The sequence below is a fragment of the Desmodus rotundus genome, chromosome 2, assembly GCF_022682495.2.
Source record: "Desmodus rotundus isolate HL8 chromosome 2, HLdesRot8A.1, whole genome shotgun sequence".
Classification (NCBI taxonomy): Eukaryota; Metazoa; Chordata; class Mammalia; order Chiroptera; family Phyllostomidae; genus Desmodus; species Desmodus rotundus.
In genome coordinates, this window is record NC_071388.1 from 191,701,394 (window position 1) to 191,719,079 (window position 17,686).

A 17,686-nucleotide genomic window follows, 5' to 3' on the forward strand; every position below is an offset into this window, starting at 1 on the left:
GGGTCGGCTCTGTCTTGGGCTCTCTCTAGCCCTCTAGCCCTCTCGCCCTCTCTCACTTAAGAGAGTGGCCATGCCGTCCCTTTTCCTCCACGGGATTCCTGTAGTCCATGTGTATTTGTATATTGCTGCCACAACACAGGATCCCACTGGCCGGGATTGCATCAGAATTACAATATTCAGTTTCCTAGTACAAATTATTCATATTCAGCTGCAAATTAAAAAATTAGGTTAAAAAGTGAAATAAATATTATTTATAAAAAGAAAAATATACAAATAAATCCACTGAGTTTCTTTCAAGTATCTGTTCTATTAAAATCAATCTAGCTAGGGAGTGTACATTCAACTCATAACAAATTTTTAAAAGAGACACTGTTGTTAAATAGTGATTTAAAACAATAGAAATCAATTAAGTTTTTCATAAGTGTACTGTATCAGAATCCGCCAACTAATGACAATAAGAGCATGTGATAAGCTCAAGAGAAGCAAAACGGGCAACTCTAATGCTGGTAGGACTCTCAGTAAACAGATGATCCGATAACACTTGCATGAATCAATCTTCTGTGGAGAAAATTCACAAGCAGCCTCGGACCACCATTTTTTCCTGTTTTAAGATTCTATTGTTGCTTGTTTCCATGACCTCGGCCAAGGCAAGGCAAATGGTGGCTTGCAGGCCAGGCACTTGATTTTGTACATAAAGTTTTATCGGTTTACATTGAGTGGGTGGCTGCTTTTGCGCTACCACAGCAGAGTTTAATAGTCGTTACAGTTGACCTGCAAAGCTGGAAATATTTACTCTAATTGCCCTTTTAGGAAATAGTTTGCCAAACCATGGCCCAGGCTCTAGGTCCTAGAGATCCTCATTAATAAATTATTCTTACAGTTAAAAGAAAATTCTCTACCAGTGTTAAGTGGATGCTTACCTGGTGGTCTGAAAATAATTCCCAGAAAGCAAAATGTAAAAACTAAAGCAGACACATTCTTATGTATTATTCAGAAAAATGAACAGAAAATAATTATTATTATGCCAGCTACTTATGTCTATGAAGCATTAATAACATTATAATGTTAAGATTTATAACAACTTATGTGTATATATTATGTATATAAATATTATAACAAAGACAAAAATATACATAGCCTGATTTTTTTTAAACATGCGTTGCAAAAATCAAACTAAAATGTAACCAGAGCTAACTCTGAAAATTCAAGTTGTTCAAAGGACATGTAATTCTGAACATGTGGTCCTATCTCAGGTTCTCCCCCTACTTGCATCAGATACAGAGTATTCTACATCCATCATTTACTGGCAGATAAAGCAAGGAAAATAATAAAACACTAACGGTTGGGAGAAATACAACCTTCTGTGCTTTTCTCCTTCTCCACACAAAAACACCGGGTTCCCTGGACGCAATGTCCACTCCACGTCCTTCCTAGAGGTCTTGTGTCCCCAACCTCATGAAGGGGCTGGTTCCTTCCAGACTTCCCAAGTTCCCTACCCCTGCAAAAGGCCCAAGGATTGCCCAAAGAATGTAGAAGAAGATCACAAAACCTATCTTAATTTAGTACTAAACTCTCCCATGTCATATTTTCTAACAAAGTCTGTAAAGCGATGGTACTAACTGCTCCTCTAACTGTGCAGTACCTGTGTCGATTTCAAAGACCTACCGCCTCATGCTCCAAAAACCAGCCAGTTTCCACAAAACAAACACTGCCACACCCCAGGAGTTGAGGCAATCAATAAAGAGAATGAACTTCAATGACCAGGCCAGTAAAAGGAACTGCTGGCCGCAGGGCACAGAGAAGGTCCTTTGTGGCGAACCACAGGAGCCATTTCTCACAGCCCAGTGCCCCGGTCACTCGAGAAACACACGGCTCACATCTTTCAACCTCGCAAATTCCACCAGTGCGCCCCGGGAGTGTCAAATACACAGAAGCCTGCCACCTCTCACAATGGCCCTAAGCTCTTTTGCTAGAAAAGACATGTTGCCAGCAGTACCTTGGCAATTATCTACATTCATAAAACAAAATGGTGAAAACTGAACAAAACCATTATTGGAACAGGCAAAAATGAAAGCACTTGCCAGAGTAGCAGCTAAAATATTGCAACCCGGGTTTTCTCCTGCAAGATCATGTTCCTCCGGCCCAGGGGCCATTGCTGTTACCGAGATGGGCACACAGTCCCTATGAATTTTACTTCTCGTTCAGTCTTTAAGGGTATCACACCTGTGGTAGATTAATTATCCTAGTAAACTGGTCTCATTTTTCACAAATGCCAAAGGAATTGTTTAATACTTGGTCTCTTTCTGAAATTGTACTTCAAAGTAAGCTTCCTACCTTAATTGAAGCAATATGGAGCAAAGTCTCTCCCTTATGATTTCTTTTCACAGCCGCAGGGTTACTGGGGAGCAGCTTCATGGCTGAGGGGCTGGACAGCATTCGTCTGTAACTTGCACTATTCAGTGCAGAAGGTGGTGTGCCTGGTGAAGAGCTGACGGACTCATCTAACACATTACTGTTTTTCCTCCTTGCTGTGTCACCAACTCTACCTTTCCTTGAAGGTGGCAAGGAAGAGCCAGGCATCGGGACGTTCTCGGAGAGCACCGTTTGCTTAACATCATTTCCGCTGGTGCTGGCGGTGCTGCTCCTACATCTCTTAGACATGGGACTGGACAGTCTCCTGCGACACCCACGTTTTCCTTTACGACCTCTGGGCACGGATTTCTTAGCTGTAAGGTCATTCTCACAGGGATTCTTCTCAGGAGTCACTCCTTCATCCCTGCTCGCAATTTCTGGAGACTCTATTTGCTCAGCCAATGGTAAAGAGACTTCAGTTAAGTTTCCAAAACATTCATCTTCTGCTACAGAGCCACTGGCTAGTAAGTCTATTTCGCCATTTCTCTGAGGACTGGAAATAATAGTTGGTTGGATGCAGAAAGATACCAGCTTTTCCTTAGATTCCTCTTTGGAGTCAAGTTCACCATCTTTTTTGTCTGCCTCTACATTCCATTCTTTGTTGATTCTGGTTAAGGTTTTCTTTTTCTGTCTTTTTCCAGATCTTGTAGAAGACTTTTTAGCCCTCACAGAAACATCCATTGGAGGACTTGTAGAAACATATTCATATGCTGAGGCCTGCTGAGCATTTTCATCATTTATCTTTTGAGGCTCAGTTTGCACGGAAACTTTACTTACAACATATCTGACCTTCTTACTTCGTGGACTAAACCACATTTTTATTGAATTCTTCTTACTTTCTGCATCATTAAATAAACTTTTCCTGGATGTATCTTCTTTTAAATCTGGTAGAAAAAAGGAAAAGAAATCTGTCACATGAACTTAATCTCTCCCATCTTGAGCTCCCAAAGCATTTTGTTTACAGTTTTCCTAAAATGTACCACACCTTTTATTTGTGTTCTTTCTCCACTCCTACACTATGAACTCCATTAAGCACAGATATTCGGTCATTCAACAAGTGTTTACAGAACCGTACTTTGGTCCCTACAGTTAGTTCTAGGGTCCGGGTGTACACGGAAAACAAAACAGGGGACTCGGGTTCCACTGGGGATGACCAGATCACACACATAAGGAAGTAGGGCATACAGTATGCTGGTTGTAAGAGCCATGGAGAAAAGATATATTAAACTAATAAATACGCAGATACAGAATAAGCAGCAGTCAAAAAATTGAGATGTTAACTGATGGTTATTTTTTTAAAAAAGGTTTTGAAAATCCATTAATGTAACTCATAGTATCAACAAACTAAATGAAAACCATGTGATTTTCTTTATAAATAATGAAAACAAAATACAATAGCCATTCATGGTTTTTAAAAAGAACAAATTAGGGAAAGAAGAGAACTTCAGCCTGATGAAGAGCCATCTACAAAAATACACACATCCAGCCCTGGCTGATGTGGCGCAGTAGATTGAGTGCCCGCTTGTGAACCAAAGGGTTGCCAGTTCTATTCCCAGTCAGGGCACATGCCTGGGTTGCAGCCCAGGACCCCAGCTGGGGACCCAGGAGAAGCAACCATACATTGATGTTTCTCCCTGTTTCTCTCTCCTTTCCCCTCTCTCTAAAAATAAATGAATAAAATCTTTAAAAAAATATGTACACAGCCAGTGTCATGCTAATTCTGGAAGACTAAATGTACTATTTTGTTCCCATTATCTTCCTATTATCAAGAACAAGGCAAAGATGGCTGCTCTCACTACTCCTAATGGTACATCCCTCAGTCTAGTTGCCTAGGACAGACACCTGAGAATCAAATTTGCTTCTGCTGTCTCTCTCATTATCCCTTGATGTAAAATGCAAGTTCTATCAGTTCTACCTGCTAAATATATCCAAAACCTGACGGCTTCTTACCACCCTCCTGGTACCCTGGTGTAACACACCGTCATCTCACTAGATTATTACAATAGCCTCCTAGGTCACTTCCCTAATTACGTCTTTGCTTCATTCCCCATACGTCTATTCTCAGCATGCAGCCAGTGATCCTTTTATAACTGGTCAGACCCTGTCACTAAAACCTTCCAGCCACTAAACCCTTCCAATCTGACTGAATAAAAACTAAAATCCTAGTAGTTGAGCACAAGCCCAGAAACACCCAGGTGCTCCTTACCTTCCTTTTCTTATTTCCTCTTCTCTCCTTACTCACCATGCCAGGCACTCAGCCTCCCTGCTGCTCCTCAAATATACCACGCCCGCTTCTGCCTCAGAGCCTCCACCCTGGCTGACCCTTTCCTAGAAAACTCTTCCCCAAATAACTGCATGGCTCATTCTCTCACCAACTTTTGGTCATTGCTCAAATGTCACTTTTTTGGTAAGACTATCCTTTATGCCTAGCATCCCAATTAAACTTACAAATCCTCCCTTCCTACTTATTTTACTCATACTTATGTTTTTTGTGTCTTGTCTCTCTCTTCCCATCAGACTATAAGCTCTCTAAAGGCAAATATTTACATCTCTACTCTGCCAAAGCCCCAGTGTGTATAGTGTCCAGCACATATGCTCAGCAGCTATGTTGAATAAGTGATTGAGATCTTACAATTCATGTAAAGCAAGCTGCATCTCACTGAGCCTCAATTCAGGGAAGGGAAATAACACTTTACACTTTAGAATGAATGATCACTCTGGCTGCTGTGCAGAGAAGGAACTCTAGAAAGGAAAGGGGGAGGGGACACAGTGACCATTACCCACTACCACCCAAGATTAAGAGCACAGTGGCTGTAGCAAGGATTGTAGCAGTAGATAATGGTAAAAAGGATCAGATACAAAATCCGAAAGACTACTAACTAAACTAAGAGGCAGGGAAAGATGATAAAATGTTTAAAGATGCAGCAGAGCATATAATGCATTTATATATTTAAGGAACTAATGACAGCCAGTATACCTGCCTTGCAGAGACCAAGGAAGAGAGTGGTATAATGATGAGACTATAAAAATGGGCAATAACCAGGCCATGAAAAGTTTTGCTGGCAATATTGAAGACTTTGATACCTATGCTAAGAGCAATGGAAAACCAATAAAATGTTTTACATTAAGTCAGGCGGCAAGACTACCTCTGTTTTTAAAAGATCACTCTTGGCTTGAGTGTAGGAACACAGATTGGAAGAAGGCAAGAGCAGATGCAAGAATAAAAGAGGCCGAAGTGGGAGTGTAAGTAGAAGATAAGAGACTAGGGAGGTGGTGATAGAAAAAGAAAACAAGTAGATATCTGAAAACTATTTAGGAGCTAAAATTCACAGGATTTGGTGATAAAAGAACTCAGGGGGAAGAAGGTGACAAGGATGATTACCACGTGTCTGGCTTACACCACAGAATGCACCTAGAGAACATCAACCCCAGGGACAGGAGAGATGATCTGCCCGGGTCCCTGAGCACCCCCACACGTCCTCACATGGTGCACCACGGAGGCAGGGCCCCGGCTGCTCCTATCCGGGCCATTTCTCAGGACTGTCTGCAGCAAGCAACTCTGACTGATGTGGTAGTATCTCCTTGTGGGGGGGGAGGTGGGGAAGCAGGCCAAATTCTGCTTATTACAAAAACGTTCAATTTCCCAAGCTCGCTGCATGTGAAAGAATCCACGATGGGCTCTTTGCCAATTATCATTATATAATTAACGAACATGCAAAGACTTTGAAGACACGTCTAAGTGTGGCAAAATCCCATTTATATTTTAAAAATTCTATTACATTTCAGAAAATAAAAATGAGACGGTTAAACAACGAAGAGTCTTTCTGAAAAAGAAAGGAATTTATGCTTTCTAGTTGAGGGAAAAGAGTAGAGGAAAATTTTTTCATGTTTTACCCTACACACTTTATACCACTTATACCAACTGCAAAAAAAGAATGTTCTCTTATATATTTATTACATAAATTAAACAAATGAAAACAAAACTGGTGTAAGAGAAAGCAACCATGATTAGAGGGCAGGAACCAAGTCCCACCCCCTGACCTCCAAGAGGGGAGAGCAGCTAGAGGTTGAATCAATCACCAATGGCCAATGTTTTAATCAATCACACCGATGTATGAAAGCCTCTACAAAAACCCACAGGACTGTGCTCAGAGAACTTCCGAGCTGGTGAAGAGGTGAAGGTGCTGGGACAGTAATGTGCCCAGAGAGGGCATGGAAGCGCCACACCCCTTCCCACAAACCTTGCCCGTGCACCTCTTCCATCTGGCTCTTCCTAAATCGCATCCTTTCGTAATGAGCCAGTTATGGAGGAAGTACAATGTTTTCCTGAGCTCTGTGAGTTACTTTAGCAAATTAATCAGCCCGAAAAGGTTGTGGGGCCAGGGGGAGGACAGGCTGTGGGACTGAGCTCCTAAGCTGTGAGATCTGAGGCCATCTCCAGGGAGACAGGGTCAGAATTGAGTTAAAGTGCAGGACGCCCAGCTGGTGTCACAGAATGGCTTTTTGCGCGGAAAAGCGCCACACCTGGCGTCCGAAGTGAAGTGGTACTGTGGTAGGGCGGTGCGAGAGTCAGGAGACACACAGGAGAAGCGAGTTCTCCCTGCACTACGTGTTAAAATCTTGTATGTATTGTATTTTTAGACCTACCAATCCTGCCCATTAAGAGATGCTCAAGAAACAGCCAGTGAATGAATTGTACAACCAGCTGTCCACTTTCATTCCAAGTGACCCCTTCTAGTTCTTTTACTTTGTTTTTGCCTCTAAGCTCATACATTTTGCTTTTAAAAATATTCCATCAAATTCTCCCCTTGCACCCCAAACAGGTAAAACCAACCCAGGCCACCAGCACAGTGGTGAACATATACTCAATATTCAGAGAATTAATGAATAAATTATTTTATATCCTTCCTTAAATCTTGATGAGTTATTTATATGAGGGAAGTTAGAATTCATTTTGAGGGCTAATAGTTATCTTGAGGATCACTCATCCAAGCCTGTCAGTTTACAGGTGAGGAATTAAAGTTAAAACGGGAGGTAGAGGGGAACTCCTAACTCACAACCCAGCGCTCTTCTCTCCACAGTAGCTGCATTATCAAAATGCTGTTTCAGGGGCAGAAACAAAGACGGGAAAGGCGGGGGACCACCGCCTCAGCCACCTTGCAGGCTGCGCAGTGACTGGCTGGTACTTACATAGGGCCTGACATTCGCTCTCCAAATTAACACTGACATAACAATCTCCTCTAACTGGGACACACAGGACAAGTTTTCTTTGCTCTATACTTTTTAAAAAAAGAAAAGAAATAAAAACAAGAAAGAAAGAAAAAGAAAACCACCCGTATTTTGCCATGTATAATGCACACTTTTTGCCCACATTTTTGAAGGAAAACTAAGGATGCGCATTATACCTTATATCTGTTCTTGTGTTTTGTATTTGTTACACAAAATTCCTTGTACCCTAACATGTACCTGTTCTTGTGTTTTGTAATTATGTTACATAAAATTTCTCGTACCATAATATGTACCTGTTCCTGTGTTTTGTAATTATTGTTACACAAAATTCCTTGTACCATAATATGTATCTGTTCTTGTGTTTTGTAATTATGTTACATAAAATTTCTCGTACCATAATATGTTCAAAAATAAATGCTAACATTCCTTTGTAATGCAAAAAACAAGTATCTAAATATAAGTCAATAAAGAACTGAATTAAAAAATTAAAGTTTCTTCCTGAAAGTTTGGGCCAAAATCGTGGGTGTGCGTAATACATGGGAGCACATTACACACGGCTAAATTCGGTGCCTGAGTTATGTTTGTTCTTCTCCTCAGAGGTCACTCCCTATTCAAGCTGAAAAGAACTCTGTGTGAAACTTTTCTTACATTACAGGATCGAAAGATAAATTTTAATGAATCAAGTTCTAAAACTAAGTCACTGGAAGAAGAAAGCCAACGTGTCTTGCTCCTAAGGACTGGTAACACCCACTGTTCAGGAGATAAGCATGTCCTACGTGACCGAGGTGTTACACAGATTTTTTTCTTCACACAAAACACTGCTTTATTATTTTATCCATTCGAAGTTAACAATACACTAGAAAATTAGTAAACTAAAATCTCAAAACTTCTCTAAAGCTCAAAATCGAGTCTTCTGTCTATTCTTCTACTTCATGTTTCTTGAGTATAAAAGTACTATGTTTATAAATAGATCTGCCAAGTAAAAGACAGTACTTTAGACAGGTTAAAAAAAGAAAAGAAAAAATTGTGCATTTTGAAAAACAAATAATTAGTATTTAACTCAGTAAAAATTACAAAGACACGACCCTGCCTAGCAAAGGAATCTGATCAAACTCCACTCCACTCCAAAGAAGCCATCCCTTACTCCCGGTAGAAAAATGGAAGAAGTACACTGGAAAGACAGTAACTCTAAACCCAGCTGAAAGCAAGGGTGTGTGTCTGAAGAAGGGCAGACCCTCCGACATCCTTTCTAATGCCCTCGCTGAACTGCACCTGGTTCCCAAAGTGTTATTATTAGGTCAGGATCTTAGAAATCATAGCGAACAGAATGAGGCACATCCACTCAGAGACTTAATGTCTAAATTCGACAAGGTCTTCCTCTGCGGTGGTAAGTAGATTTCAAACCCAGTCATTTCTGATATAATCTCAAGTCTAGAGGAAAGGTCAAAATGAAATGTTGCCAGAATTACCTTTTAAGAAAGACCAAGGGTTACAAAGACTAAAGGTTTATCCTCTGGTAGTCTGTAAAAACTTGTATTTATTTTTTTAATTTATTTTAAATATAGATAATGACATTTTCAACTAAAAGTCAAATCCGGAAGTCCCTGATGCTTAGAAAACTTACAAAACATAGAATTAGGCATTTAACAAAAATTTAAGGCTTGTAAGTAGCAGCAACACATTCAATCTAAAAAGACAACGGATTTCACTCAGGTGTACATCTTTCTTAACTTATAAAGCAGTTGACAGTATATATCCATGTAATTTATAGGTACACAGTAATTTCACTAGTCATCCAATAATACATTTAGTCAAGAATATTTTAATTGTGCGTATTGTCCTAACTAAGCAAGGGCCACGACAACAAACATGTTGTAAATTCTGGATTTTACACAGCACATCTCAGTTAAGACTATAAAAAGCAAAACCACCACCACTGTTGGAATTAAACCACACTATTAACAGCTACAACAGTTTTTACGGGTGAATGCTTCTAAGCATGAAAAATTACCATATTCATTTCATGAAGAAAAATACTGGTCCGTCCTCTACAGAGTAAATTTCACAATGATGACATTTACGAGGACTCGGCTCTCCGAGTTTAAACATTTTTGAGTACTCCACAAACTCTCCAGGAACAGAGGCGCACATGTTGCCAAGGAGCTGCTTAGCCAAGTTTATTCTTAAAATCCAATAATAAACTATAGAAAAGGGAGGCAATTAGAAATGTGATTTAGCTATCATTAATCTACATCAAAGGATTATAATGATGTACATTGTGTGCCTTTCAAATTATCCTCTATTATAGGTTTCACAACAGAAGTTGAGAAATCTCTTTGACAAACTAGCCCCTTATTAAAAAAATCAAAGGAAAGTACTTTGCTACCATCTGTGCAACATTAACGCCTTCACTGAAGAATGATTATTTGTAAGTTAAGAAGTATTCAGTTCTATCTAAAAAAATAATAATAAAAGCCAAACAGCCATTCAAATGCTCACCTTCACCTATTATAAAAAAGTCACAGCATATATGAAACACTACATAATTCACCACAGAAAAGACCAGCTTCTCTCCTCAAACCACAAAATAAAACTGTGATTCTATGAAAGCATAATCACAATTTTTTTTAATGTCAGCAACACCAACATATATTTCACAGAACCTGACCAGCACCTGCAAGGTCTGATTTAATATGATGGAGCCAAGAGAAAATAAAAACTTAAATTTAACTCTAATAGTAGAAAGCAGATTATGTTATAAAGAATAAGGCAAAATTATCCATAAATGGTTGTCAGGAAAATTTATGGCTGTCTCTTCGCTTTAAAACACACTGAACAGAGAAAAATCTGTGCAAGTATTTAGAAGCTCATTCTAGAAAGTATTACTGTAAATCAGGCTTCTTTGTCTCCTGTACATACCATATACTATGTCCATGACTCGACAAGTTCTCCTAATTATCCACCTTCATTACAGTAATTATATATTTTACAGTAAATGCAAACAACAAGGTTCATTTGGAAGATAAATCGTGAACTACAGGTTTAAAAAAAAATACAGAAAAATGTGGGAGACGTCCAATCATTCCTTTCAATTCACCTTCAACACTTGACTATTTAATCATATGATTCTGGAGCTAGACCTTGGGAATCACTTAATATAATTCCTTTATTTCATGAGATCATTTCCAATTTCCTCATTATAAAGGAGATCAACCATTATCTGATCCAGCTATTATTTCTCTCTACTCATTCCCCTTATATCACTTTAGTTTTGTAAGTACTTGCTGGATAAACTAACAGGAAGGTTCCACATAAAACATATTGAATAGGTAAACTACATAGAAATACTCTCAAAAAAACTCAAATGCCCTTCAAGGCTAGTTTGTTTTAAGGGAGAAAACGCTGATGACAATGCAATTCACAATAAGTAGAAAAAGCTTTGCATCATGGAAATTAGGTCTGGATTAAAAACTCATATTGCAGATAGAACTTATATTTACCAACTTCTATAAAAGTAGCAAAGGAGGATCTTACCATTATAAAATGAACTGTCAAAACCCAAACCTAAGAATCTGTTTTAAAATTGTTTTGTTTTAATTAAATTTAGTCTCTGGGGTATGAATGAAATCTTAGCACTGCCAATTTTTCTCCAACTCAATTCAACCAACATAATGAACACCTATACTTCTCACAAAAGCAATGTGCTGAAAGACAGAACAAAAAGCAAGACACTTACCCACTTGTACCATAGGACTTCCTTGCTTAACCTAGGTCCTCAACTTCCTCAGCTACAGAATAAAGGGATTAAAGATAACCTCCCAGCTCCTAAAATTCTGATTGTATATTATCCAAACTGTGACATTTCAATTCATCTTAAAATAAGTAATGTTAAAATAAAGCCAGCACTACTCAAGTCTCCTAAGGGCTAAAGTAATTACTCATTATATAATAAGGAAAACAAATACAAAATAGCCTTCAGAAAATGAATCACTGTAATTCTCTCCCCAAACACCACCTCTACTCTTAGATGAGAAAGATGGCATTCTAAAGGGCCTCAGATCCCATACAAAAACTTGTTCTAAACTCAGCAATTTTCCTAAAAATCTTTTTTTGATGGTGAAGTATTAAGGCATTTCAACACCATAATGATGACTCAAACCTCACTGACCATGCTAAAATTTCTGGAGAAGTCATCCCTCTCACTCTTCCTTGCACCCCATGGCACCTACCAGGTACCCCAATCTGCCATAATTTAACTCATCAAGGACTACTCTTCTCCCCTTCTTTCACCATTGTAAATGTCACATGACTTGTTATGGGTTAAACTGTGTCCTTCCTAAAATTCATACATAGGAGTCCCACCCACAGCACCTCAGGATGTGACCTTATTTGGAAACAGGGTCATTGCCGATGTAATCAGTGAAAATGAGCAGGGTGGAATTCTGATGCAGGACGAAGGGTATCCTTTGTAGAAGCGGAAATCTGACCCAAACAAGCGGACAGGGAGAACTCCAGGGGAACAGGAACACCACCATCCACAAGGCAGGGGGAGAGGCCTGGAACACGCCCAGCCCTCACAGACCCGGAAGGCACCAACCTCACCAACATCTTGATTAGGGACTACTAGCCTGCAGAACTGCGAGATAGGACTTTTCTGTTGTTTCAGCCACCCTGTTTATGGTGTGCTCTTTGTTGTGGCAGCCCTAGCAAGCTAATATCACTGTATTAGCACTAATAATCACTACACAGCAACTGGAGAAGAATCAAATCAAAACATCCTGACAGGACACAAGTCTCGCAGTAGCACCCCAAACCCCAACGCTTGGCCGACATTCCTAACAGGTCTCAGGAAAACCCCTTTCACAGAGGCGTGAACGTCTGTCACACTGTACAACTAACTCGAGAGGCTCACTGATCCTCCCCCCAACCCCCATCACTGCCAAAGGTGCAGGGGCTCTTGATTAAGAACTCGAGCTTCAATCCATGTGGTGGAGAGGGGGCGGGGACCAGAGCACACACTAATCTCTCATTAGGAAATAAACACTATTAGCACGGTCTCTGAGTAAGAAGGAAAGAACACAGATGAACTTAATAATGAAACTCTTCCTCACTGTGCTCTAATGAGATTTACAAAACAATATTTTTTCAAAAATAAGTACTTTTAAAAATGTGTATGTGTATAATTCCATCTGAAAATCAGTAAAACTTTTAGCACTATAGCAGTTGTATCATAACAGAATGGAGTCCAATATTATAATTAGATAACTAGATAAAGAAAACTTTTTGTAGGTAACTATGATTTTAATTCTTCTTAAAAATATGGACGTGGTCAATAAGACAAAGTGTTTGTCTTATCTCTTCATTTTCTCCAATCACTTAATCCTTTAATAGTTGATAGCACGTTGGAAAACTAAGATCAAAAGATTTTAAAGCAGAAGTCCAGCCCTTTTACCTGAGCGGTATCAATCATTAGTGGCTTCCTTCTAGTCCAGAAATGGTTCTCCTACATAGACACACAAGCTAAACTGACATGATGTGGTCAGTAAAAGGACAATTCCAAAATCTAATTATGAAGCTTAAAAACACTTTATGTTCCACAGCTAATTAGTTCCCAGCAGAGAGCACAGTAGGAAGATACATAGTTAATACGCAGAGTCTAAGAACAATTTGGAAAAAATTAACCCCCATTTAAAGAGAAAAAAGATGAATATTAGATTTTTGCTCTTTCAAAATGCACTCGTCTAATTTAATTCAGTCTGGAAAAGTGCTCCATGGAAGAAGATTGTATTCTATCTTGTAAAAGTGCATTTAAGTGAATTTAAGGACAAAATCGCTAATATTAAGGACAAAATCATTATTCCCTGTATATATTACACAGAAATTGTCATAACTGAAAAAGCAGGCAGGGAAGGGGGTGAAAAAGTCTCTGGACTATCAGAAGAAATGGCTGTTTCTCCTGCATCTGGTACTAACTACGTGTGACTTTAGCAAGATCATTTAACCTCTGAACCTTGGTTTCTCATCTGTGAAAATGGGAATCAGACTTAATTGTATCTAAGGTATGTGTCACTCAAAATGATTCCAAACACTATAAATCTGAAAATCTGAAATATGCCATTCAGAATTCCTGATGGATCTTTACACACTTTACATGACCAACATGAATTCATCAGTTACTTAACTAAGAGACAGTTGATATTTCTCACCTGAAAGCTCATTCCCATGTAGCAAATTGCGAAGCTTACTACAAAGCTGGATCATGTTGTCCAACTGTCTATTTATCTTCACATCTTGTATCCAGGCTGGGGTATTACACACTGGACACGTGGTTCCAATGCAGTCACTCACACAGTTACTTAAAAAAAAAAGGATTAAAAATACACAGGTGTAATTATCAATGCAATCAGCAGAATCTGAATTTCAAAAAATAAATATAAAGTGTTTGAAGCAGAAGCAACTGAGGAAAAGGTTATCCTAACAATGGGCAATTATAAATATTTTTTCAAATAGTGTTTTTTAGAGTGTGATGCACACACAAAATCTAAAGTTGCTCAGGTTATTGGCAATGAAGAGACTATGTAGCCAGACATTATTAGTCCGTATAACTTTTCCCTACAAATAAATCTATAATTCTAAGGAGCAAGAGCACAGAGGAAGACATAAAAAACATATTTAGGACTTAATACATAACAGCCATGCATCTGGACCTCCCTGACCTTAACCTTAACACTGTGCTTCATGAAATACCTACAACTGCCGCAGGGAAAGGTATTTTTTTGTTTTGTTTTTGGACAAGCGTCTAAAAGCTTAGTAGTTTTTGAGAAAAGATCTTTGGTTCTTTCAAGTACTTGTATAACTGTAGATTCAACTAAATTCCCTTGGATTATCTACCCAGGAGTTACAGTCTCATAATTAGAAAGGTTTTTCCTAACTATGCAGGTTAAAACCCTTTCAAGTCTGATGAAGACATACACAACTCTTGTTAAAAAAAAAAGCAGGGGCAAGGGGCGTGGGGGGGGGGGCCGTGTCACAACCTCCTCTGAAGCCCATCTGTGAATCCCAAAATAAGGAACCTACAGATCCACTCCTTCCTTAGCCTCACCAGACAGGCTCTAGCAGGACTGGTTACTGTAATGGTCATAAAAGCCTCATTTCCCCAAACACTCTGTTCCTTTTCACGTGCCCTACTCATTTAGTGCAGAGGATTCTTACAATAGGAGCTCCCTTTAGAAACAGCCTGTGGCATGCCTGGTCTTTGTATCCCTAGATCCTAGCATGATTTCTGAATCAAAGTAACTCAACAGATGTTGTAAAATGAATCTATAAACTATAATGGGGCTGGAAGAGGTGGCCCAGATCACTGGATACAATAAATGTAAAATTCCTTTCTTTAAAGGAACTTCTTTGAGTTTATTTGTTCAGAGTTAAGAACTCTTCACCTGGAACCTGAATGTATAAAGTATGTAAACTGATTCCTCAGAAGATTTAAGTCAAATGTTGTACAGTGTTTAATTATTTGAGGAACACTAGTGAAAAACAGTCAAATCCACTCATTAAAAACCATGACCACCCTAGCCGGAGAGGTCAGTTGGTTGGTGTCATCCTGATAAACCAAGGATGCAGATTCGATCCCTGGTCAGAGCACAGCAAGAACAGACCAATGGCACCAGCCAGGATGGCTCATTTGGTTGGGTGTCGTCCCGCAAACCAAAAGGTTGCAGGTTTGATTCCTGGTCGGGGCGCCTGCCTGGGTAGTGAGTTCAGCCCCCAATCAGGGTGTGCACAGAAGGCAACCAAGTGATGTTCCTCTCACATCAATGCTTCTCTCCCTCTTCCTCCCTCCCTACCCTTCTTTCTAAAGTAAAATACAAATAAAAAAAGAATTAACCAATAAATGCATCTAAATGGAACAACAAAATCGATGTCTCTCCCTCTCTCTAAAAAAAAAAAATCAATAATTAAAAATAAAAAGTTATCTCATTTTCAGCTGAAGAAAATGAGACCCAGTAAGGGTCACTCACCCAGCAAACACTGACTACGCCAGTACTCAGATGTGTTTTACCTATTCTATAATGTAACATCCGTCTTATAGCTGTTCTCAAATGTTTTATATACACTAACCCAGAGTTCTGGGGAAATGTGTCATTTCTCAGTAAATCTGTGTAACTGGGTGAGCCAATATTTCCCAAATGACCAATGTATGATATCATAAAATAATGCTTGGATAAAAGAATCATTCCAACTACAGCATTAAACCAATGGAATTTAACAGAGTAAGAAACCCATTGACATGGTTTTAGATTCTACACTGTTACAAATTTCAGAAACTCTCACTTCCCAAGAAGTGATGTAAGTACCAAAGGAGAACATTCAAATTATCTAATTATACTTTTTCCATAAACAGATACATGTGAAATCAGATTTTCTTCATATTTCAATCAAAACTAGGTATCACAACAGACTAAACATATAAGCAGATATGAGAATCTACAAAAATGTAAAATAGTGCCATTCCTTTCACTATTTTTTTCTTTGGGTTGTTTTGTAAAAGTTATTTTTACTTTAAAAGTGTTATTTGTGTTAGTATGCAATGGGCTTATTATTGTTGTTTTTAAATGAATTAGTATAGGAGACCGTTCTTGGCATGGGCCCTGCTCCCATTGGGAGAGGCCAGTGGAAATTCGAGGTCTGGCACACAGGACCCACGCCCACGGACAGGTTCTCCCATGGGGAATCAGGCCTGCATTGTAGTAGGCTGCTTTGAGACTTGCTTTCTGCTAAAACTCCTGGAGGCGAGGCAACATTATCTTTAAAGTAACTTCCCAAAATGTATGCTAAACCTTCCAAGGAGGAGTGTAACCAGTTCAACCACTTTTCCCTTTACATTTGCAAATATCCTTCTTTTTTGATGTAATTTGCAACATTCTCTCCTTTGTTTTCTGTAAAAGGTAACAGCCTAAAGCCAATCTGTGCATATTAAATGAGGACAATCCTCAAGGTCATGAGCCTGGGAAATAAAAGGCTGTCAAGGCAAGGGTCCGGGAGTGGCGGTGCTGTCCCTTTTCCTCCACAGGACTCTGTAGTCCATGTGAATTTGTCTTGTCTCAGCCACAACGTCAGGGACATTGCAGGCCAGTGTCCGCGTCAAGTTAGTATTTTTAAAACCTCTATTTTATATAGTAAATATACACACACACACAAGCTCTTGGGGGTCCTTAATTTTTAAGAGTATAAAGTGGTCTGAGACCAAAATGTTTGAATCCCCCCCGCTATGTCTTAAATGACTTATTTCTTAAAGTAAGTATGTGTACTACTTTTATAAGGAGTTGCCATAAAGTACTTTGAACCTACACAACACTTTGAATAATACAAAAATCTGTGCCTCTCCAACCTTCCCCCACTTGTATGTTTCAGCTGGACTGAAATATATCAAAACACCTTTTAAACTGCAAGGTATTTATGACATAGCTCACCACTTTCATACGACTCCAAATCTGCAAAGAATACAAACAGCTACCTAATTCTTAGCATCAAAGAATCAAAATGAACCAAAACTGTACTGAATTGTTTTTCCTGTTTATTAGATGACCAATTTTCTCTTTTAAGATGTTCTCCTGTCTCTCTTAATTTTTCATTGGCTGTTTTAAGTCTCAGACCCCTTTAGAATCCAGTTAAACATTGGTATGGATCTCTCTCTCTCCCCCCCCACTCACATACACACTTTATATATAATTTCCTAACAGTTTGTTATGTTTCAGCAGTTTTGTCACTAATCTAATATTAGGCACAGTGAGTGCATCAGCTGAAACAATGAAATCTGCTTGCGACGGAGTGGAAACGGAGCAGGTATCGTTTCATAAGGGGATCACAGGAGGCCTTTTGGAAAAGGTGACATTGTAACTGATGAAGTTAGCCTCGCACTAATTTAACGAAAGTACATTCCTGATAAAAGAAGTAGCACACGCAAAAGTCCTGGGGCAAGAGTGAGTTTGCTATTGCACGAACTTAAAGGACACGGCTGGAACAGGTGAGCTGGAGTAAGTGC

The 17,686-nt window shown here is 39.1% G+C and overlaps 1 protein-coding gene across 3 annotated transcripts in view; it reads right to left on the reverse strand.

Moving 5' to 3' along the window:
* Positions 1–17,686, reverse strand: part of BARD1 (BRCA1 associated RING domain 1) — a 64,383-nt gene that overhangs the window by 33,963 nt on the left and 12,734 nt on the right. For 2 of the 3 annotated variants that reach the window (XM_053919053.1, XM_071220705.1), the window contains exon 2: positions 2,335–3,296. In XM_053919053.1, the coding sequence (XP_053775028.1) occupies positions 2,335–3,228 (894 nt within the window). In that variant the 5' untranslated portion in view covers positions 3,229–3,296. Of the gene's footprint in view, positions 1–2,334; positions 3,297–13,847; positions 13,997–17,686 lie in introns of all 3 variants that reach the window. The other variant, XM_024564135.3, reaches the window with a different exon arrangement.